Source organism: Astatotilapia calliptera, chromosome 18 (genome assembly GCF_900246225.1).
Source record: "Astatotilapia calliptera chromosome 18, fAstCal1.2, whole genome shotgun sequence".
In the NCBI taxonomy this organism is placed as follows: domain Eukaryota; kingdom Metazoa; phylum Chordata; class Actinopteri; order Cichliformes; family Cichlidae; genus Astatotilapia; species Astatotilapia calliptera.
Genome location: NC_039319.1, coordinates 29247959 through 29267665, shown reverse-complemented (window position 1 = coordinate 29267665; position 19707 = coordinate 29247959). Strand labels below are relative to the sequence as shown.

Sequence of the window (19707 nt, the reverse complement as noted above, 5' to 3'; positions counted from 1 at the left end):
AGTGTTTGCTTTCACACTGACATCCAATCCTCTCTCTTAACCTCCAGTTTCAAAAGACCAAGACAGTGATGACAGAAATGCTTAAAGTAGGAATTCAGACACATATGGGTGATGTTGTCTGGTCTATGGTTAGCGCTGAGGTGGCCTGCAGATGGACATATTGACTAATATGAAGTAAACAAATGAATTAGATAACAGAAACGTCCTTACAGGTTACAATTAAAAGATTAGCATAAAAAAAATTCACCCAAATCTTACATTTTGCTAACTGTCAGATATGCACACAGGTCACTGATAAAAACCTGTTGCATTTGAATCATGTTAAAATAGTATAATGTAATATCATATATGGCATTGATGAGCTGTTTTGTCACATAATGTTGCTTGGATCAGAGCTGTTGGCTTCACATTATAATACACTGGCCCCACATTACCTTCACTTTTTAGCGTGCAGGGGGATGAGAGGTGACGTGACCTCCAGGGAGTGCGTAACCAACTCTATGAGATAATTAAGGATTCTAAAAATCATAAATCTTGCAACACTACTCTAGTGTACCAGTGAGCTGCAAATTAGCATAATAAACACTCTTTATACTTGACAGCTAAGCTAATTATCTGCAGGCTCCAGCTACATTGTTAAGAGATTGATCTTGTCATCTGTCATCAGTTCACTAAGAAAGTGCATTGCCCAAAATGTCAAACTGTTCCTTAAATGTAGATATGCAATACACCGCGGAGCTTCCAGGATTTATAACATTGTTTGTTTGTTTGTTTTCTGACACTGAGCCTGAGCTATGTTCCTGCTACTGTGTGTAATAGCTAGCTGATGTTATCATCTGTACAGACCACCACGCATGCACAAAACTCTGTGTTGTCATTTTCTTCACCATTTTTGCGAACTATAACCTTCCTGTAATCCTCCAGCTTGACAGTAAGTCAATCATACTGAAGATAATGTAGCTATAAATGTTTATTTTGTAATCCTCACTCAATCAGGTGTTTAGATTGTAAACTGCCATGTAACTGTTTCGGGGCTCACTCTGGTTTCAAATTAGACTGTGTAAATGCAGCTGTTCAGCATGTTGGATTTTGGCAGGTGCATGATTCTGTGAAATTTGTAGATGTTTGTCTGAATGTGCATAACCGTATTTTCTACTCTCTGTGTCAAACAAAGTGAAATAAACTGGACAAGAGGGAAAATGCAAGTCTTCTGTGCTGCTGTACGCCTGCGGTTTGACCAGCAGGTAGCACTGTGGGAGAATTTATGAAACGTGCATTAGACTTCAACTGTGAACAACTAATGTATATATATATATATGTGTATAGAATGACTTATTTAATTATTGTTTTTTCTAAAAAGGACATGAGAGGAATTTTTAAAAATATTTTTTAAGAGGATTAGATTAAATTAAAGGGATTCTATGACACACTGGAAAATTCTCCCCCACTTCAGGTTAAACGTATAGTATTTCCATACGTGTAGCGCTGAAAGGCCATCTGTCTGCTGTGTCTTTCAGTCTCTTTCACTCTGTGTGTGTGTGTGTGTGTGTGTGTGTGTGTGTGTGTGTGTGTGTGCAGTGCTGATTATGCAAATAATCATTAGACAATTGTACCAGGAAGTTTCACTAAGAAAGAAAAATCCCCAACCAGTTCCTCATTCACTCATTGGTATAACAGTCCAGGTCGGCCAGCTGACCCACTTGTCAAACCACCTCAACACCAACGCACTGCATGTGTCACCCACTTCCATGTCAAGCACAGAGAGGACGTAGCTGAGGAGTGAAACGGCTCTACATTTTGGATTAACCGTTTTCTTAACCAAGGATACAGACTGAGACAGGTAAGCTGTAATGTCCAAGTGACATTAGGCAGACGCATGCTTGGTTTACACAGACGCATTAGGAGAGGTAAAAGTGTATGTAACTTTTTTTTATTAGTAGGAAAAAAGTAAATGTAAGAAGTTTTATTAATTGATTTTTTTTTGTTCTGTGTTTTTGTGGACGCTTTATTCATTAAGCACAATCATAACTCACATTAAGTATAATTAGTTTAAGGAAAATTCTCTACAGTGCAACATGTTTAAAATCAGTGCTTTATTTTCTATTATAAAAGTTTTATTCCTATGGTTTCATGTATGGTATAGCGACGGATTAAACATTAAAATTCACTGCATTTATTGACGTATCCAGACTTTTCCTCAGTCTATTGCAAAAGGAGGAAGTGTGTGTCTGTGTGTGTGTGTGTCATAGTCCAATATATCATGTGTGTGCCCTTAAGCCTTTCAGACCCCTAGTTTCCGGCTGTTTGCTGACAAGTTAAAAATATAACAGAGGCACTGAACCAACAAAGTGCAAAACAAGCCTGTGCAAACCTGCCAAACCGCTGGCTAATGCATTCACTGACCTTTTTCTACCAAGAAAAATATGGTTTTACCATTTTCTTTACATTTACTCCCTGCCATCTCAGTTCACAAATGTGTTGTAGGCTGGTTTTCAGGTGTGCTTGCTTTGTATTTGCATTAGGTTAATGGTGTGTCGTCCCCCCCCCTACTCAAACAACTCAATTCAGGCCAGCTAGGTCCAGCAACTTTATTCAGCACTCAGTCTTTCCACATGAATATAAGATATTAACTATTTTTAACGTTATATGGTAGGATAGCTGTGCTTTGCTATCACCGGCAGCCTAGAAGCAACAGAAGTAAATGCTTTTAGCATGCAGAATGCAAGGTTTTGGTGTTGGTAAAGAAAAACTTTGGTATCAGATCAAATATTTCCAGATGAACCCTATTGTTGGGATTTGTCATATTTTCTTCCCTAAAATGTACTACCTTACTATTACTGATAATAATGTTATCAAGTCAAAATTTCATTTAAGCTGTTTGGCTTGGTCGAAAACCTAATATGCCTCAATATAATAACCTAATAATATTTCTGCCAGCCTAAGCAGTGCTTTCTCCAATTAGCATACGTACATTAGCATTAGCAAAATCAACATGTTAGCGCCAGTATGAAGAGCATGTTAGCTAGCACTAAAAAAACAAAAAACAAACAAAAAAAAAACCAAAACAACCCACGCTAATTCATTTTTTGTGGGGGTTTTCTTTCTTGTTTTGTCCTGTTTTATTTTCTGACTTCCCTAACACAATTCATCAAAGAATATCTCATCTCCTTAGAACTTCTGTTCTAGCTTTTTAAAAATTTTAAAAGGCTATTTGCTGACCTACAGGACTAGTTGAACATGTTCCCCTTTTCTCTGCAGTTCAGCTGTGCACTTTAGTTTCCTGGAGAAGGACAGAAGCTTTTTATTTATTTATTTTTCCGTTGTACTTTGAATAACAGATGTTAAAAACCAACGTGCACTTCTGCTCTACAGCAACATGTTTTGTTCTTTTTTTCCCCTTTTTTTCCCTGTAGGGAAGCACTCAAAGTTGATTTGACCTGGTTTAATTTTAGTGCTTTATATGTTTGTGCTTTTAAGCCATATTGCTTGACAATCTAAGTATAAATGGTTTTAAAGGTGGTGTTTCTCACGCTCATAGGAAGTTTAGTTTTAATTTAGACAGTTACTCATATATAAAAATCCTTTTTATGTTCACACATTACCTTTGTAAAATATTTTAATTGTTAAACTCAAGGTACAAATATCACTTTGTTTGTCCTTAAAACTACAATATAGGAGATACATACTTTTAATGTTTTTGACTTTTATACATTTTAAAACTTATAACACCTCTCTCTCATAAAAACCAACATCACCAGTTAAAAAGATGTTGTTTTTTCTTTGCGACTTTGTCATCTTTGTGGGCATGTGGTCAGTATGTGCGCATGTAGAAAGCAAGTGCACATTGGTGGCGGTGGGCTTCATGCTGGTTAGCTACCCACACAAAAGTCAAAAGAAGAAAAAACAATGCAGCAAACTGCAGCAATACATGTTTGATTTCCCTGAACAGAAACCACCATTGGATAAATTGCAGCCATGTCAGAATACAGGGAAGCAGCAGTGACATTGTGACATATTTTTTTCTAAAGAACTACTTTGAGACATTCACATTTTTATTGAATTTTCGTTGAGTTACAGCAGTAACTCAAAGTTACTCAACTCAACAAACGTAGAATTTTTCACCTGAAATATTAGAGTTTGTGTAAGAAGTGCCATGGCTAATGACATTTAGACTACTGGAAACATTGGTTACCATGGTGTTGCTGAAAGTTAGATTAAAAGACTGTTACCAGTTGTAATCTTGTTAAATATATAGCTGAATCCAGCAAGTCATTAGTCTAGCTTAGCATAAGCTTTAATGGTGAATAATGGCTCTGCCAGAAGCTTGAAGGTGGCATTCAAAGCTCACAAATGAAGATATGCATTTTGGACTTATATGTATTTTAAACCCACCCAGGTCTGATATAAATGATACAAAGCGTGTGCTCAGTCCACAACCTGTGCATGTAAAACCTCATCAGGTCTTGTAAGACGCTAATGCTATGGATATAGAGGCAGAAGTAGCAGAATGTCTCATTCAAGTCTATTTTGGCTACACTGCATCATCAAATCCTCCCTGTTCTGCTTCTCGTTTTTACTGAAAGCTCTTTTCCTGAAAGTGGCAAAGACAGCAGCAGCTTACTTGGTCACTGAAACATCCCTAAAAACAGAGCAAGAAATTAAAACGCATTGTAGACAGAACAGTCTGTGTTTTGAGCAAAATGGTGGAAAAAAACACCCATCGTACTGGACATACTTCCCCATATAAATATGATAAAAGTTGGGTTTTTTGTTTACACCTTTTGATGTATGATTGAAAGAGTATTACTCAGCAATGCCTTTGCACCCCTATTATGTTAACAATCCAGTTAGAGGTCGACATCATTATTTTTATATATCTGGTGCTAAGTGGTGCTGCACCTTTCCTGTGACATTCCCATAAGATGTAAATCAGAGTGCAGTATAAAAGTCAGTACAGTCAGTGGTGTGGTGCGGCTGCGAGGGAGGCAGCTGGACAGCATGAGCAATCACGCCACATTCACTTATAGGTCCTGATGTGGTTGGTGTTAGTGTGTTTGACTGCGAACTGCAAAGCTGCAGCCACGTGCAAGGACAGCAACGGTGATAATAAAGATGCTGAAAAGCATGGAACCGAGGACAGGTCTGCCGTGGAGTTATTACAGTTACATTTGCACATGTGCAGCAGTTTGTTTTTGTGAAACAACTTATTATTCTCACTTCTTGTTATCTTCCCCTTTATGTTGAACTTATAAGTAACACTGGAAACATGACACCAGTTTGGATCTTTATTTTCACATGTAAGAACTGAAGAGTCACAGGTGTCTGCTGCCACACTTTATACGCATTGTGTTTTTTCAGCAGGTGTAAATGGTATATTTGTAACAGCTTTTTTCAATCTTTCTTTTTCTCACTTCCTCGTGCAGACAGAATGGGCTGCATGAAATCCACGCTAAATCAAGGTCTGAGCGGAGGTGTGGACCAAAAAATGGGCCAACATGCTGTCCATCCTGAACAGTCACGCTATGTTAGAGACCCCACCTTTAATCCAAAAGTCAACACGGTAAGTAGTAAGACTTGGGTGGACCTTACACTCAAATCTCAAGTGTGGTTGAGTGTTAACAGCAACAAAATCGTTAGATAACAAAAAGTCAAATCATAAATGGAAAGCATGCTATTGTTTTCATTCAATCAAAAATTGACTTATAATCGTCATTTGGTTTTTTCGTCATTATTGTATTGTATGAAGAACAGAATGATTCAGTTTTCTTTACATATTGCATCAAAGATATGACCTTTCTTTTTGTTTTTGAAAAAAGTTGCTCAATGTTTCCTGCCTAATAGAATTTCCCATTTGCAAAAGATGACATCTATTACAAGGAAATGACAAAAGTCTGTGCAAAAATCTCTATGTAAATAATGTCTGCCTTAAAATAATGGAAGTAATGATGATAGAATGACACTGTGTAACTTTAATATTGTTTCCTTTTGCAGAATAACTCACTGTTACCGGGTCAGGTGTTCCAAAAAATGGAGGGTACGACCCTTTCTTCCTTGTTTTTTGTTTATTTATCTGCTGTCTGTTCATTGTTTCGTACTACTATACCGTACTTCTGGTAACACCTGTATGTGGTAGCTTCTAAGGTAATAGGGAATTCACTCACCTCAAAGTATGTATAGTGAAACAGTTAGGCCCCAGAAGTCCTCATAGTCATGAAAGACAAAATCTTCATCTTCTTTTGTTAGTTTTTTAACTTTGACTCATTTTGAGATTTCACCGGCAAATTTTGACTGATTCAAGGTTTATTTACTAATTTAGCAAATTCACTAAGAAAATTATTCTAAAGCTAAACTTTAGAATAAATAAACCAGTCAAATATATGAGTATAGATTAAAATAGAAAGTAATCTTAGTTATGATAGTTTTTATTTAGAAAAGAGATCCTTATAGGAAGGCTAGTCACTACATTTGACCATGTAATTTTCCGCATTATATTAAAACTCTTTTATCTTAGCAATGTACACAAAGGCGTCTAAGTACATCCAACGAAGTTGCAATTTAAACATAAAATTATCATTAGTCATTACTGATTGAGACTACAGCTACTTATAAGTAGGTTGAGTAAACTGATAAGCTAGGTGCATGCCCTATAATTGCTTCTGTCTGACGTTTCTGTACATGTTGTCCCCCGTGTCTTTACATAGTTTAAAAATAGAACAACCTTTGTATTGATCTATGAGCCTATTTGCATGTGTTAAATGATGACAATTTTCTCTTTCCTATTTCAGAACAAAAGGGGGTGGGTAAAATAGTGGTTGCCCTTTTCCCATATGAAGCTGTACATCCCGATGACTTAGGATTCAAGAAGGGAGAAAAGATGAAAATTCTAGAAGAGTGAGTGTCTGGTATTTATGGTACACTGATTCATTCTCAGAAAATGTGTCATCATTTCTACAAATGGCAAGAATCACTTCCACTGTTATATATAGCCCCCCAGTTTTAGATAGACAAACTGACACCCTTTTACATATAAAGATTATTTTTTACTATTTGAATAAAAATTCTTTGTAGTCTGAATTTTTAATCAGGGGCTAGAAAGTGAGAGCGTATTTCTCCCATATTGGCTTCTCTTCATTGGCTCTCTGTTTAATGCCGATCTAAAATTCTTCTCCTCACATTGAAAGTGCTGGACGATCAGGTCCTGTCTTATGTTAAAGACCTCGTCGTACCACATCATCCCAGTAAAGCACTTTATTGTGGTTCTTAGAATATTTAAAAGCCTTCAGCTTTCAGGCCCCCTGTCTCCCTGTCCTCTCCCCCAGTCAGTCAGATGGCTTCTCTCTTCACTTCCCAACTCAAAAAATTCAAAGCAAAAAATCCCCAAATTTCTACAGTTGACAGGCTAACAAACCCCCCTGTGTCAGTGGCAGCTGAACTTCATTCGACCATGGCCTGCAATGACTTTGCCAAATTCTTCACTGAAAAAATCCAAAAAATTAGACAAGCAATTGGTACATCAACAGCAGATCCAGGATATGTACTGTGTCCACCAAAAAACTGTTTAAACACCATGAAACAGTTTCAACCTATTAACAGCAAAGACCTGGAGGACATCTTAGGTCAACTGAACTCCTCCTCCTGCTGTTTAGATGTCCTGCCAACAAGTTTTTTCAAAAAGGTCTCAAAGACTTTAGAGTCAGACCTGTTACAGATCGTCAACTTTTCTTTATTATCAGGTGTGTTTCCAGAATCACTAAAAACTGCTGTAATCAAACCTATACTGAAAAAGGACAATCTTGACAAGACACAAATGAACAACTACAGGCCGATCTCAAATCTCCCGTTTTTAAGTAAGATCATTGAAAAAGCAGTTTCTCAACAGCTCAATTACTTCTTAAAACAGAATAATTGCTACGATGCCTTCCAGTCAGGTTTTAGACAGAACCACAGCACTGAAACCGCTCTGACCAAAGTGTTTAATGACATATGTCTGAATACAGACAGTGGAAAAATGTCAGTCTTAGTTTTACTGGATCTCAGTGCAGCATTTGATACAGTTGACCACAACATATTACTCAAACGACTGGAGAACTGGACAGGTCTTTCAGGAACTGTACTAAACTGGTTCAAAACATACGTAGAAAACAGGAAATACTTTGTATCAATAGGTAACTTCACATCTGAGCAGACAAGTATCACATGTGGAGTTCCCCAAGGTTCCATCTTGGGACCCCTTCTGTTTAACATCTACATGCTCCCACTGGCACAGATTATAAACAACAACAAAATAAACTATCACAGCTATGCAGATGACACACAAATATATATCACAATGTCACCAGGAGACCGAGGCCCTGTACAGGCTCTTGGTAAATGCATTGAGGAAATCAATGACTGGTTGTGCCACAATTTTCTCCAGCTAAACAAAAACAAAACTGAGGTAATAGTCTTTGGCGCCAAAGAAAAACGATTACAGGTCACCAGAGAACTTCAATCTATACATCTAAAAACCACAAACCAGGCGAGAAATTTGGGTGTAGTGATGGATGCAGACCTAAACTTAGAAAAACACATTAAGACAATAACAAAGTCAACTTACTATCACCTCAAGAATATATCAAGGATAAAAGATCTGATGTCTCAACAGGACCTGGAAAAACTAGTCCATGCATTCATCTTTAGTAGGCTTGATTACTGTAACAGCATCTTTACAGGTCTACCTAAAAAATCAGTCAGACAACTACAGCTCATTCAGAACTCTGCTGCTCGAGTCCTCACTAAGACCAAAAAAGTGGACCACATCAGTCCAGCTCTGAGGTCTTTACACTGGCTGCCTGTCCGTCAGAGGATAGACTTTAAAGTTCTGATGCTGGCCTATAAAGCTCTGAATGGTTTAGGACCAAAATACATCAATGACCTCCTGACCCAGTATGAACCATCCAGATCCCTCAGGTCATCTGGATCCGGTCTTTTATCAGTTCCCAGAGTCAGAACCAGACACGGAGAAGCTGCATTCAGCTTTTATGCTCCTTATATCTGGAACAAACTCCCAGAAAGCCTCAGATCAGCTGAAACACTCAGTTTATTTAAATCCAGGTTGAAGACTCACCTGTTCTCAGCTGCATTTGAATAAAGCACCAAATCCACACTTTAAGCTTAAATTTCAAAACTTACATTTAACTACTGATTTTATCTACTGTTCTGATTTTATCTGTTTTGATTTTATATACTGTTGTTTGTTTGTTTGTTTGTTTGTTTGTTTGTTTGTTAATTAGTTAGTTAGTTTATTTGCTTGTTTTAATCAATTTTAAATCATGCTTTTTATTTGTTCTTGTTTCTAATGTCTCTGTAAAGCACTTTGAATCACCTTGTTGTTGAATTGTGCTATACAAATAAACTTGCCTTGCCTTGCCTTGCCTTTATTCTTTTTAATCATGGCCTGGTTCCTTCCTTCTCTATATTTTGTTTCATCTGTCCAAATTTTGTTTAGCTTTTGTGGCAAGCTTAATCTATCCCACCAGTGACACTCCCTGAGTGTTCTGAACCCTCTATATTTTCATTTAGAAAGCCATTTCTCAATTGCAGACTATGGCAGTTATACAAATATCCTCACTGCGTGTTCTTCTTGACTTGGTTGTGAAGCTATTTTTCTCAACCATGGGAACAATCTTTTCAGCATGCGCTTAATTTAGGATTTAGCCATTGCTAAAGTTTTGTGCCATCTCTCGGATAGGCTTATTATGTTTTTTCAGACTAATGATGGTCTCCTTCACTTGCAAAGACATCTCTTTTGGCTTCATAGTTGAAATTACAGTGACAAAATATAAAAGTTTAACTTGGTAAATCAATTTCAGATATTATGTCTTCTTCCTCTGTGATGTCCAGTAACTTTTGAGCCTCTGAAAATGAGGCTGAGGATGTATGAAAATGACTGTAAACTAAACAGTTAATGCAAAATTTTTGTTATAAAAATATCATATACGTTTTATAAAAGATTTCTGCAATGTGTGAATGTATTTTAGGCTAAATTACTTGCCCATGAGACAAAATAGCATTTCAGTTCAGAAATAATATTTCTCTGAATATAGGAATTACACTAAGTTAAACGATGGAATTTAATTTTAAAAAATCATCTTTCAAGACCTTTTCAGAACATCTCTGTCAATGCAAATGATTGTTCTAAAATGTATATGTATATTTATGAACTGACAGACATGGTGAGTGGTGGAAAGCGAAGTCTCTGGTAAACGACAAAGAGGGATTCATCCCGTCCAACTATGTGGCCCAAGCTGACACCATGGAGACAGAGGAGTATGTACTTGTTTCCTAATATTACTTCATGTTATTCAGATTACATTATTCATTTTTGCATTCAGCATCAACATTATGTATGTTACCAAATATTTATTATGTTTTTTGTTCCGTGCAGTTGGTTTTTCAAGGACATCACAAGGAAGGATGCAGAGAGGCAGCTGCTGGCACCGGCGAACAAGCCAGGCGCTTATCTAATCAGAGAAAGTGAAACATCAAAAGGTATGGCTACCATGGTAGCTCTGAGATACCGACATACATTCAGCAGCATTCTCCACTTTGGACACGTGGAGTTGTGACATTGTGTGTGCTTGATTTGAATGATCATGAATCACCAGTCACTCTTTTTTTTTTTCTTCATGATTTTTCCACAGGGAGTTACTCGTTGTCCATCAGAGATGTGGACGCCCAGGGAACAGACTCAGTGAAACATTACAAGATCAGGATGCTGGATAATGGCGGCTGCTACATCTCTCCTAAAATCTCCTTTCGGGATATTAGCAGCATGATTAAACACTATCACAGTGAGTACAGTGCAGCCAAAAGTCTGTTTTCACACTAAAACGTTGTATCTGTGAAATATTATTTTATATGGGAAAATAAAAGATTAATTTCTACTGCAAATCCATTTACAGTACTGACTATTTATTACTGCAAATAAAAATAAAGTAATAATAATGTAAATTAAGCAACCTAATAATGCTATAAATGTAAAAAAAAAAACTGTAAATAAAAAATAATCTATTATTAAAATACTGAATACTGTAGAGGAAAAACAGCAACACTGTAGCCACTTTTACAGTAACTTCCTTAACAACCTTTTCACGGGGTAGCGTGCTCATACCTCTTCTAATAAATCTCATATATTCTGTTTGTCCACATAAACAAGTTTTAGAAACATACAAGCTGTGGCCTTATGTAGAATTATGCTTTGTATGTAAATGACTGTATGATTTCTCTGGGTGCTTCCTTTTTGCCTAATAATGTGAAACAAGTGACAAAAAAGAGCCAGCTTTGCTCCCTCCACCTGCTTCCTATGTTTGTGCAAAGCAAAGCTAGTTGGTTTCCAGCTTTTGCTCTACACTTGCTGATCAGAGAACAATGTTGATCTTCTCATTACAAAAAGATTACACATGCTATGTTATTGATTAGGAAGACTGAGCACTGTCTGTGTGTGTGCCTTCCAGACAAACCGGATGGCCTGTGCCGTAAACTTGAGCGTCCTTGTGCAAAACCCAAAGCTCAGAAACCTTGGGATAAGGATGCCTGGGAGATATCCAAAGACTCTATTAAGATGGTGAAGAAACTTGGAGCAGGCCAGTTTGGAGAAGTCTGGATGGGTGAGTAGAAATGACTTTTATGTCCAAGAGTTGACAAGGGAAGAAATTGCCAAAGAAAGGGAACGCACAATGATTTTTACCACTCTAGCCCTTCAAATAAAGACCACAACGAGGTCCCTTTAAGATACACGAGAGTATTGTTTCACAAAGAGCACAAGAGGTAGGGCACGTGGCCTTTTATCACTTTTAATTATTACCTCATGAATTCTATGACATTCCCAGCGTTATTTCCGAGAAGGCAGCCGGCCTGTAAGTGGCAGCTAACATGGATTTGGCACTTGACAAGAGAAAATCAAAGACTGGGAGACAGCAGATAAGTAACAAGGGAGCATATCTTTTTATGAGCTCCTTTATGAAGGAACAAGATTTCTAATTCCCTTCTATCATTTACAGTAAACACAGACGCAGGGAAGTGAGCGTTACAAGGAAGTTCCATTTCCCTCTAATTAAAACAAAAATGACTTCCTACTTTTGTTGTCCATGAGGTACAGGACCGTGCTCTGTTGCAAAAAAAAACCCAAACCTCGACTGCCTGCATGGCTGCCTCTGCTCAGACCATCTCATTGATGTGTCGATGAGTGCTGTCGTCTGTGGAGGAAATGTTTGAGTCCGCGGGGTGATTTGCGTGTGAGGTTTCAGAGGAATAATCACAAACAAATAGATGCGTATCATTTGTAAAAAGCGCTACCGCAGAGAAGGTTTTATTGCACAGTTTCATGAACAAACCGAAGCTGACTTTGTTTTACGGCTTTTAAGTGCTTTTTTCAAAGATTATATGTTTTTTGTGGCTTCTGACTTACACAACTGCTTTTTCACTTCGTTAAATATAAGGGGAAGTATGTGAGAACAAGTGTGTTGCCATTTGTGCCGTCTCTGTTAGTGGGAAATTATGTGATAGTTACGTCAATACTTCGAGGTATAATTTTAACTTCAACGACGACAACTGTGTCTGACATCACTAACAGCATCTTTACAATTAGATTCAAAAAGCTACACGTGATGAATTTATAGAGGTGTATTCCCTGTGGTTTGCACTGAGGTCTGGGATAATAGAATAGAATAGAATAGAATAGAATAGCACTTTATTGTCATTGTACATGTACAACAAAATTATGTAAAAAACAAACAAACAAGCAAGTGCTACCATTACAGAAACTCCGCTGACTAAATTTACCAGTTGGCAGTACATCCATAACTGACTCTGAAACAATAAAACTCTGTGAATTATACACAGAGGGAGTTATAATAAAAGTTCAAACTGGCCACAACTCACCTTACATCTTTGCATTCAAACTGACGTACTGTATGCAGTTTCCACGCTACAATGTGACATTCAATCAACCCATAAATCATATTATTAATATCATTATGTAAGGCAACAACTTTTCCTTTGTTCTTGAACCAAAGTCACAAAAATGAGGTTTTTGTCAGGATCTTATAACTCGAAGGGAACAAAGCTAACACAACCTGACCCAAGGGTGGCCCAAAGGATCTTTAGAATAGCTCTTCCAACAAGTCATGAATAAATAATGAATGCAATGGAATTTGCGCAGCAGTTGCATTATCTAAAGCAGATATAAGAGATAAGATAAGATAAGATAGAACTTTATTAATCCCTCGGGTGGGTTCCTCTGGGAAATTCGATTTCCAAAAAAGCACAGCACCGACAGAAGTTACAGAGTTATACACACACACACATATATATAAATACAGAGACAATATAAATAAAATATACGAAGGGGATAAATAGAATAAATAGGAATAAAAATAAAAATACAAGTGAATTCCACATTTCAAGTATTGAGTCTATTGCACCGTTGACTATTTACAAAAGTATTGCACAAAAGGTATTGCACAGTGAGGTGAAGAGGCACTACAGCTTAGTTGTTCCCTCCTTTGTCCTCCTGTTTCCCCTCCCTCTCCCCTCCAGAGAGGAATTAAACAGTTTGATGGCGTGTGGGACAAAGGAGTTTTTAAGTCTGTTAGTTCTTGTCTTTGGGAGAAGCAACCTGTCACTGAACAGACTCTTCTGATTGTTTATGGCCGTGTGCAGAGGATGCCTGGCATTGTCCATAATGTCCATCAGTTTCTTTAATGTCCTTTTCTCTGCCACTGTCACCAGAGTGTCCAGCTTCATGCCGACCACAGAGCTAGCCCTCCTGATCAGTTTCTCCAGCCTGGATGAGTCCTTCTTTGCTGTGCTGCTCCCCCAGCACACCACAGCATAGAAAAGTACTCCAGCAACCACCGACTGGTAAAACATCCTCAGGAGCTTCCTGCAGATGTTAAAAGACCTCAGCCTCCTGAGGAAGTACAGTCGGCTTTGGGCTTTTTTATACAGGTGCTCTGTGTTGCATGACCAGTCCAGTTTATTGTCCACCCACAGCCCGAGGTACTTGTACTTGTTGACCACCTCCACCTCCTCCCCCTCTATCTGAACCGGCAGTGGACCTGCTCTAGACCTCCCGAAGTCCACAACCAGTTCCTTAGTCTTTGAGGTGTTGAGTTGCAGGTGGTTTGTGTGACTCCATGCAGATATGTTACTGCACCTGCCAGGATCTGAATAAAAGTTATGCAACTTTCAATCTGGGTGACAGATAATATTCACACCTACCTGAATTACCAATAACAGGGTGTTTAACGGATGGAAAGGGTGTCATGCCTGACTTCGTAATGACACTGAGTGTTATGAGTAGCAGCAGATTCCAACATTTGTTCCGTGGATTCTTGTTTCCTTTATGCAGTTTTGTGGAATATTCATTTACAGATATGCTGCATTACATCATAACTGAAACCAGCTTAAAATGGAAACAAAAATCCACCTTTACAAACACTGTAACATGCAAACAAATGTGTCCAGTCATGCATCAGTGGTCAGCTTTTGACAACATGGCATATTTTTCTCACCTGTCACTGAACGTTAAACAGTAAACACAGTGTTTTCCTTCCCGTTCTTTCCTTTAATTTGCATTTGTTTGGTGTAGTTGTTTCAGTTTCCTCAAAAATTTTTGTGGAAACGTATTTGTTTCCACAGGGAAACATTGAAAACAGTCCAAAGCCATGTAGCAGAGCATATCATGCTTTAAAGTTCTTCTTTCCCCATGCTTACTCTTCACGTTCTCCACTCAGCATACTACAACAACACAACCAAAGTGGCAGTGAAGACGCTGAAGCCGGGAACCATGACGGTTGAAGCTTTTTTGGATGAAGCCAACATGATGAAGACTCTGCAGCACGACAGGCTGGTGCGGCTCTACGCTGTTGTCACCAAGACAGAACCCATCTACATCATCACTGAATTCATGGCAAACGGTAAATGCCAAAAGTCTTTAGAAAAACTAAACTGGTTATTATGAAATTTTGTGGCCTAATCACAGAGTCGACACTCCAGTATAGGCATAGATGCAGACATGCAAAGCACTGACGCTGTTTTCTGTTCTGTCTCGTCTTTAGGGAGCCTGCTAGACTTTTTAAAGAGCGACACAGGATGCAGACTGCAGCTGCCCAAGCTCATTGATTTCTCTGCACAGGTGATTACACCAATATGCTTCTTTGTGACCTCGCTGCTCACTTGTCTCACTACTGTGAACCCTGCATACTTTCACTTTCAAACATGAGGTTGTTCTGTCCCAGCATCACACTGGCAGTGTCCATCCATCCATCCATCCATCCATCCATCCATCCATCCATCCATCCATCCATCCATCCATCCACATAATCTAATAACAGATTGTTATTATTTGCTTGTAATTGCTTGTAACGGGGGTGATTATTTTTCTTTCACATTTCTTCTGTTTTATGTAGGTTTTGATTGTTTTCCCTTTCACTCTTATGCTTAAGACTACACACCTTCCTCTTGCTCTGTTACAGATAGCAGAGGGCATGGCCTACATTGAGAAGAAGAATTATATTCACAGAGACCTCAGGGCGGCTAATGTCCTGGTGTCTGAGAGCCTGCTTTGTAAAATAGCAGATTTTGGCTTGGCGAGAATCATTGAGGATAACGAGTACTCTGCCAGAGAGGGTAAGTGTGTATGTGTGTATGTATGGGTATGTGTGTTTGCGCATATATGTGTATGTGCGTGTATGTTTGTGTCTATGTGTATGTGTGTGCGTGTGTATGAGAATTTGAACACGTCTCCACTTTTTCTGTGGAAGGGGGCTTTCCCAGCACAAATGAGACAGTACCCTGGCTTGATGCTTGTGACATAGTGAAACAAAAAGCCCCTTTTGAGAAGTGGAAGCACCCGCAAAAATTTATGTTGAATCAGACACTTTTGGTTTCATGTACCAGTCGCTCCACTTTTGTCTCACTGAAATCACACCACAGTGACCAATACCTCTGATGCCCCCAAACTACACTACCTCCTTTCACACTCTCACAAGGTTAAAATGAAGCAGGGAGTCCTTTTGGTACAGCCAACATTTCCCCATCATTCGATTAGAAAAAATAAATAAAAAAAATGTCAAAAATTAAACATAGTTTTAGAACTATTTTCAGTCAAATTTTGGAAAACTGAATTGTCTTTTCATAAAGTTTATACCTACGCAGTATGGTTTTGATTTCACACCTGTAACATGCCACAAACTGGAGGACAGCGGAGGACCGGAACCGAGCTAGGAGACTGATGTGTGGGGTTAACCACCATTTCCAAAACACTGACCATTTAGTGATTGTGACATTTCAAACATTTGGAATGAACAGGGTTCATGCTCAAATTGTGTACTTCAGAAATAAAGTCTCAGTCTTAGGCGTGGTCAGGGAGGTGACCGAGAACTGGGCTGCTTCTGCAGCTGAGCTTTAGAAATCGTTTTGATAAGCGGAACCGTATGGCAGAGCAGCTAGACAGAAGCCAGAGTGACTTAAAGACAGCCCACACCCTGCCTTTTTTCATACAGTGCATTTCAAGAATTACAAAAGGATGAGATAAAGATTCTGTCGTCAGCTGAAACAGAGTGAAGTGTTTAGGCAGCAAAAACAAAAAGTGTGGTAAACAACAGACATTCTGAAGAAACATCCTGCAGAGTTCAGAAACCTGAGACTTGGATGTCAGTTTGCCATTTAGCACGGTGGTGACCATTTCACTATAGCCAAGACAAGAGTGAAATGGAGTAGAATTTTTGTGGAAAGATGGCAGATGCTTGTCGTGTGCATTGTATTGGGTGAATCCCTTCTAATATAATGAAGAAAGGATTTACCAAAAGAGTCTGTGCAATGTAATCAATGAAACACTGAGGACGTGGAGTTCTTTTTTTATGAAAGGAGAATCAGGCAACAATGCTAACCACTCTATCACCATGTCATCGATGACCGCTTTCATTACTTAACTTTTAACTTATATGGTGGGAATTTTTCAAAAACCTGTTTTGGCCTTTTTAATTGTGGGGGGAAAAAAATCATTCATAGTTCATATTTTTAAAATTAAAGTAACTGTGCAGTAAAGTGCACGAGGAAGTGTCTGAATGCTATTTCTCAAGTGACTCATGAAACCTTATGAAACCCGTGTGATCACTGGTCTGGACCCAGGATGCTGAAACTATTTGCAATTGACGTTTTGAAATAAATCCAGCTACACAGATAGAATCTAAAACCTCATTTACAAAAACAGAACAGGTGATCTTTGGGATTGTGTGAGGGAATAATAGAATTATAATTTCACAGTGTCTGTTTGTGTGTGCATTCCACAGGAGCCAAATTCCCCATCAAGTGGACTGCTCCAGAGGCTATTAACTATGGCACCTTCACCATCAAATCTGACATGTGGTCATTCGGAGTCCTGCTCTATGAGATTATCACCTATGGGAAAATCCCTTACCCAGGTAAATATTAACTGCAGCACTGTTGATAACTGCTTGTGCATTTTAGTTTTTGGTAAATAAATAATGACATGGTGTCATGCTTTGCTGTTCTTCTGCACTTAAATTTACCTAACTTTAAGACCTGCTGATAACCAGGTTAGTTTTTATTATGTCCTGCCATGTCTTTTTATTATGACTATATAAAATGTAATGCATTGTCATGGATTAAACGGCCTTGACCTATTAAATTAAAATATTGGGTTCAATAATATGATGGAAATTCTAACAATACAGAGTTCAGATGGAGAACCGTTTGTATTAGGTATGTTTTACAAGTAATATTTATTAATTTATGGTTATTACAGATGACTGAAGCTAAACTAAAAGCTGATACTACTTGTAAAAAAAAGCACTTTAAATAACTAAAAATAATGCAAACTCAGAAAAAAAAAAGAAAGCTAATTTAAATCATTGTGCACTTATAAAATGTATTCAGGAAATCATTTAAATTTAGTCCCTTTTTTGAACCCTGTAAACACATAGGCATCACAAGCCAATGTTTATTGAGACTCTGGTATATGTTTGTCGAGACTCAGGTCTCTACATGACTGAGTGAAGTGTTTGTGTTGATATTTTTATTGTATTATACTGGTCTGAACTTCATAAACCTCTCCCCTGACACAGCTAACTGTAACCATAACTTTTATGACCCAGCCTCACTGAGCAGTAAGTGTTATGCTGAGAAAGACTGCCCTCTGCTGGTGACTTTTGTGTTCTACTTCGGGTTGAGAATGTGACGGCGAGTACAAAAAGGTTCTCATTGGAAGCCTTTCCAGCAGTATTTACACTAATTTGGTGTCTGCAGGCATGACTAAAGGAGAGGTGATGTCCTCAATACAGCGCGGCTACAGGATGCCTCGGCCCGACAACTGTCCCACTGAGCTGTACGATATCATGATGTCCTGTTGGAAGAACAGACCTGAAGACAGGCCTACATTTGACTACCTACAGAGTGTCCTGGATGACTTCTATACCGCCACAGAGGGACAGTACCAGCAACAGCCATAGATGGAAACAAAACTGGAGAGACTTTTGGCACATAATAAACTAATAAAGGTTATCTTATCTTATCTTATCTTATCTTATAATACAAGCAGCTTGTAAATAGCTTTATGTTTGGACCTACTGGAGATATGTGATTGTATTTTCTATGTTTATATTCATGTATATATGATACATTCTGCAGTAAGCTGTGTGATATATTCACAGTGGACAAAATATAGTTTGCATGTTCCAGAATATAATTTACTGCAGATTTTCAGGGTGTGTAAATATGAGGTTTTGTGCAGTTAAGCCTCGGTGATCTGGAGGAATTTTACAGAAGTAAAATTGTATCATATTATTTGTACTTTTGACACTGGAGTCTTGTTAATAAGTGTTTCAATAATTAGGGTGTTTGTGAGAGTTACTGAACAAACAGCAGGCATTATACAAAGAATTTGTGAAGCAATGATATGTAGGTTAAGAACACACTTTGCACGCAGTGCAAATTTTAAGTGGTGATATTTTGGGTTTACAAGCGATGGGATGAGTTTCTATGAGTTTTTGAGCATTGATTTTTCATACATTTTAATTACTTTACAAGAAGAAATGGTAAATGAATATACACATTTTTACTCAGCCATACCACTCTCTTCAAAAAGATTTACATGACGATCATGATTACTCTGCATTTTTATTTTGGCATGAGAACTTACTTCTTCACAAGCTGCTCTTACTAAATTAAAACAACGGTTTTCTTGTTTTTGTTGCTTACTGTTTCAGAGACTTGTTGATGCCCCACTTCATATTGAAGTGCTCTAGCTCTTGCTTGTTTTTTTCTTCATCACATCATCATTTCAAGTATGCTTTGTTATTAAAAGGAGATTTATGTTTCTTTTTAAAAAAAATAAAGTGCAGTAATTGTTATGCTGTATTGAATGCCTTTGTACAAATGTGAAAAGAGCTTTAATAAATGCAGCAGGTAGCATTGTTTCCTTGGTGACAAATTTATACACTCTAATGAATTTATAAAATTAGAGATAATTAATATATTCAATTATAATTCAGTTAATTAATTCTATATGTGCTTGTCAAACGTAAGTACTGTACCTCGATAAGTTTTTTTTTCTTTCCTTAAGTAACACAAAGATGAAAAGAAGGAGAATTACTACTACTACTAATGATGATAATAATGATGATGATACAAACTGTACTGAAG

The 19707-nt window shown here is 37.9% G+C and overlaps 1 protein-coding gene across 1 annotated transcript; it reads left to right on the top strand.

Annotated features, from left to right (window-relative positions):
- Positions 1–1621: 1621 nt before the first annotated feature.
- lyn (LYN proto-oncogene, Src family tyrosine kinase) lies at positions 1622–19415 on the top strand. Its single transcript, XM_026150409.1, has 13 exons — positions 1622–1840; positions 5424–5560; positions 5992–6034; positions 6786–6891; positions 10210–10308; positions 10427–10530; positions 10683–10832; positions 11496–11648; positions 14778–14960; positions 15102–15178; positions 15519–15672; positions 17337–17468; positions 18313–19415. The coding sequence occupies exons 2-13, from the start codon at positions 5429–5431 to the stop codon at positions 18513–18515; spliced, it is 1536 nt and encodes a 511-aa protein (XP_026006194.1). The 5' UTR covers positions 1622–1840; positions 5424–5428; the 3' UTR covers positions 18516–19415.
- The last annotated feature ends 292 nt before the right edge of the window (positions 19416–19707 follow it).

Coding starts and splice junctions, on each gene's coding strand:
- lyn (XM_026150409.1), top strand. CDS start 5,429: ATGGGCTGCATGAAATCCACGCTAAATCAAGGTCTGAGCGGAGGTGTG. Junction 10,309..10,426: donor GACACCATGGAGACAGAGGA/GTATGTACTTGT, acceptor TGTTCCGTGCAG/TTGGTTTTTCAAGGACATCA. Junction 17,469..18,312: donor TGGGAAAATCCCTTACCCAG/GTAAATATTAAC, acceptor TGGTGTCTGCAG/GCATGACTAAAGGAGAGGTG.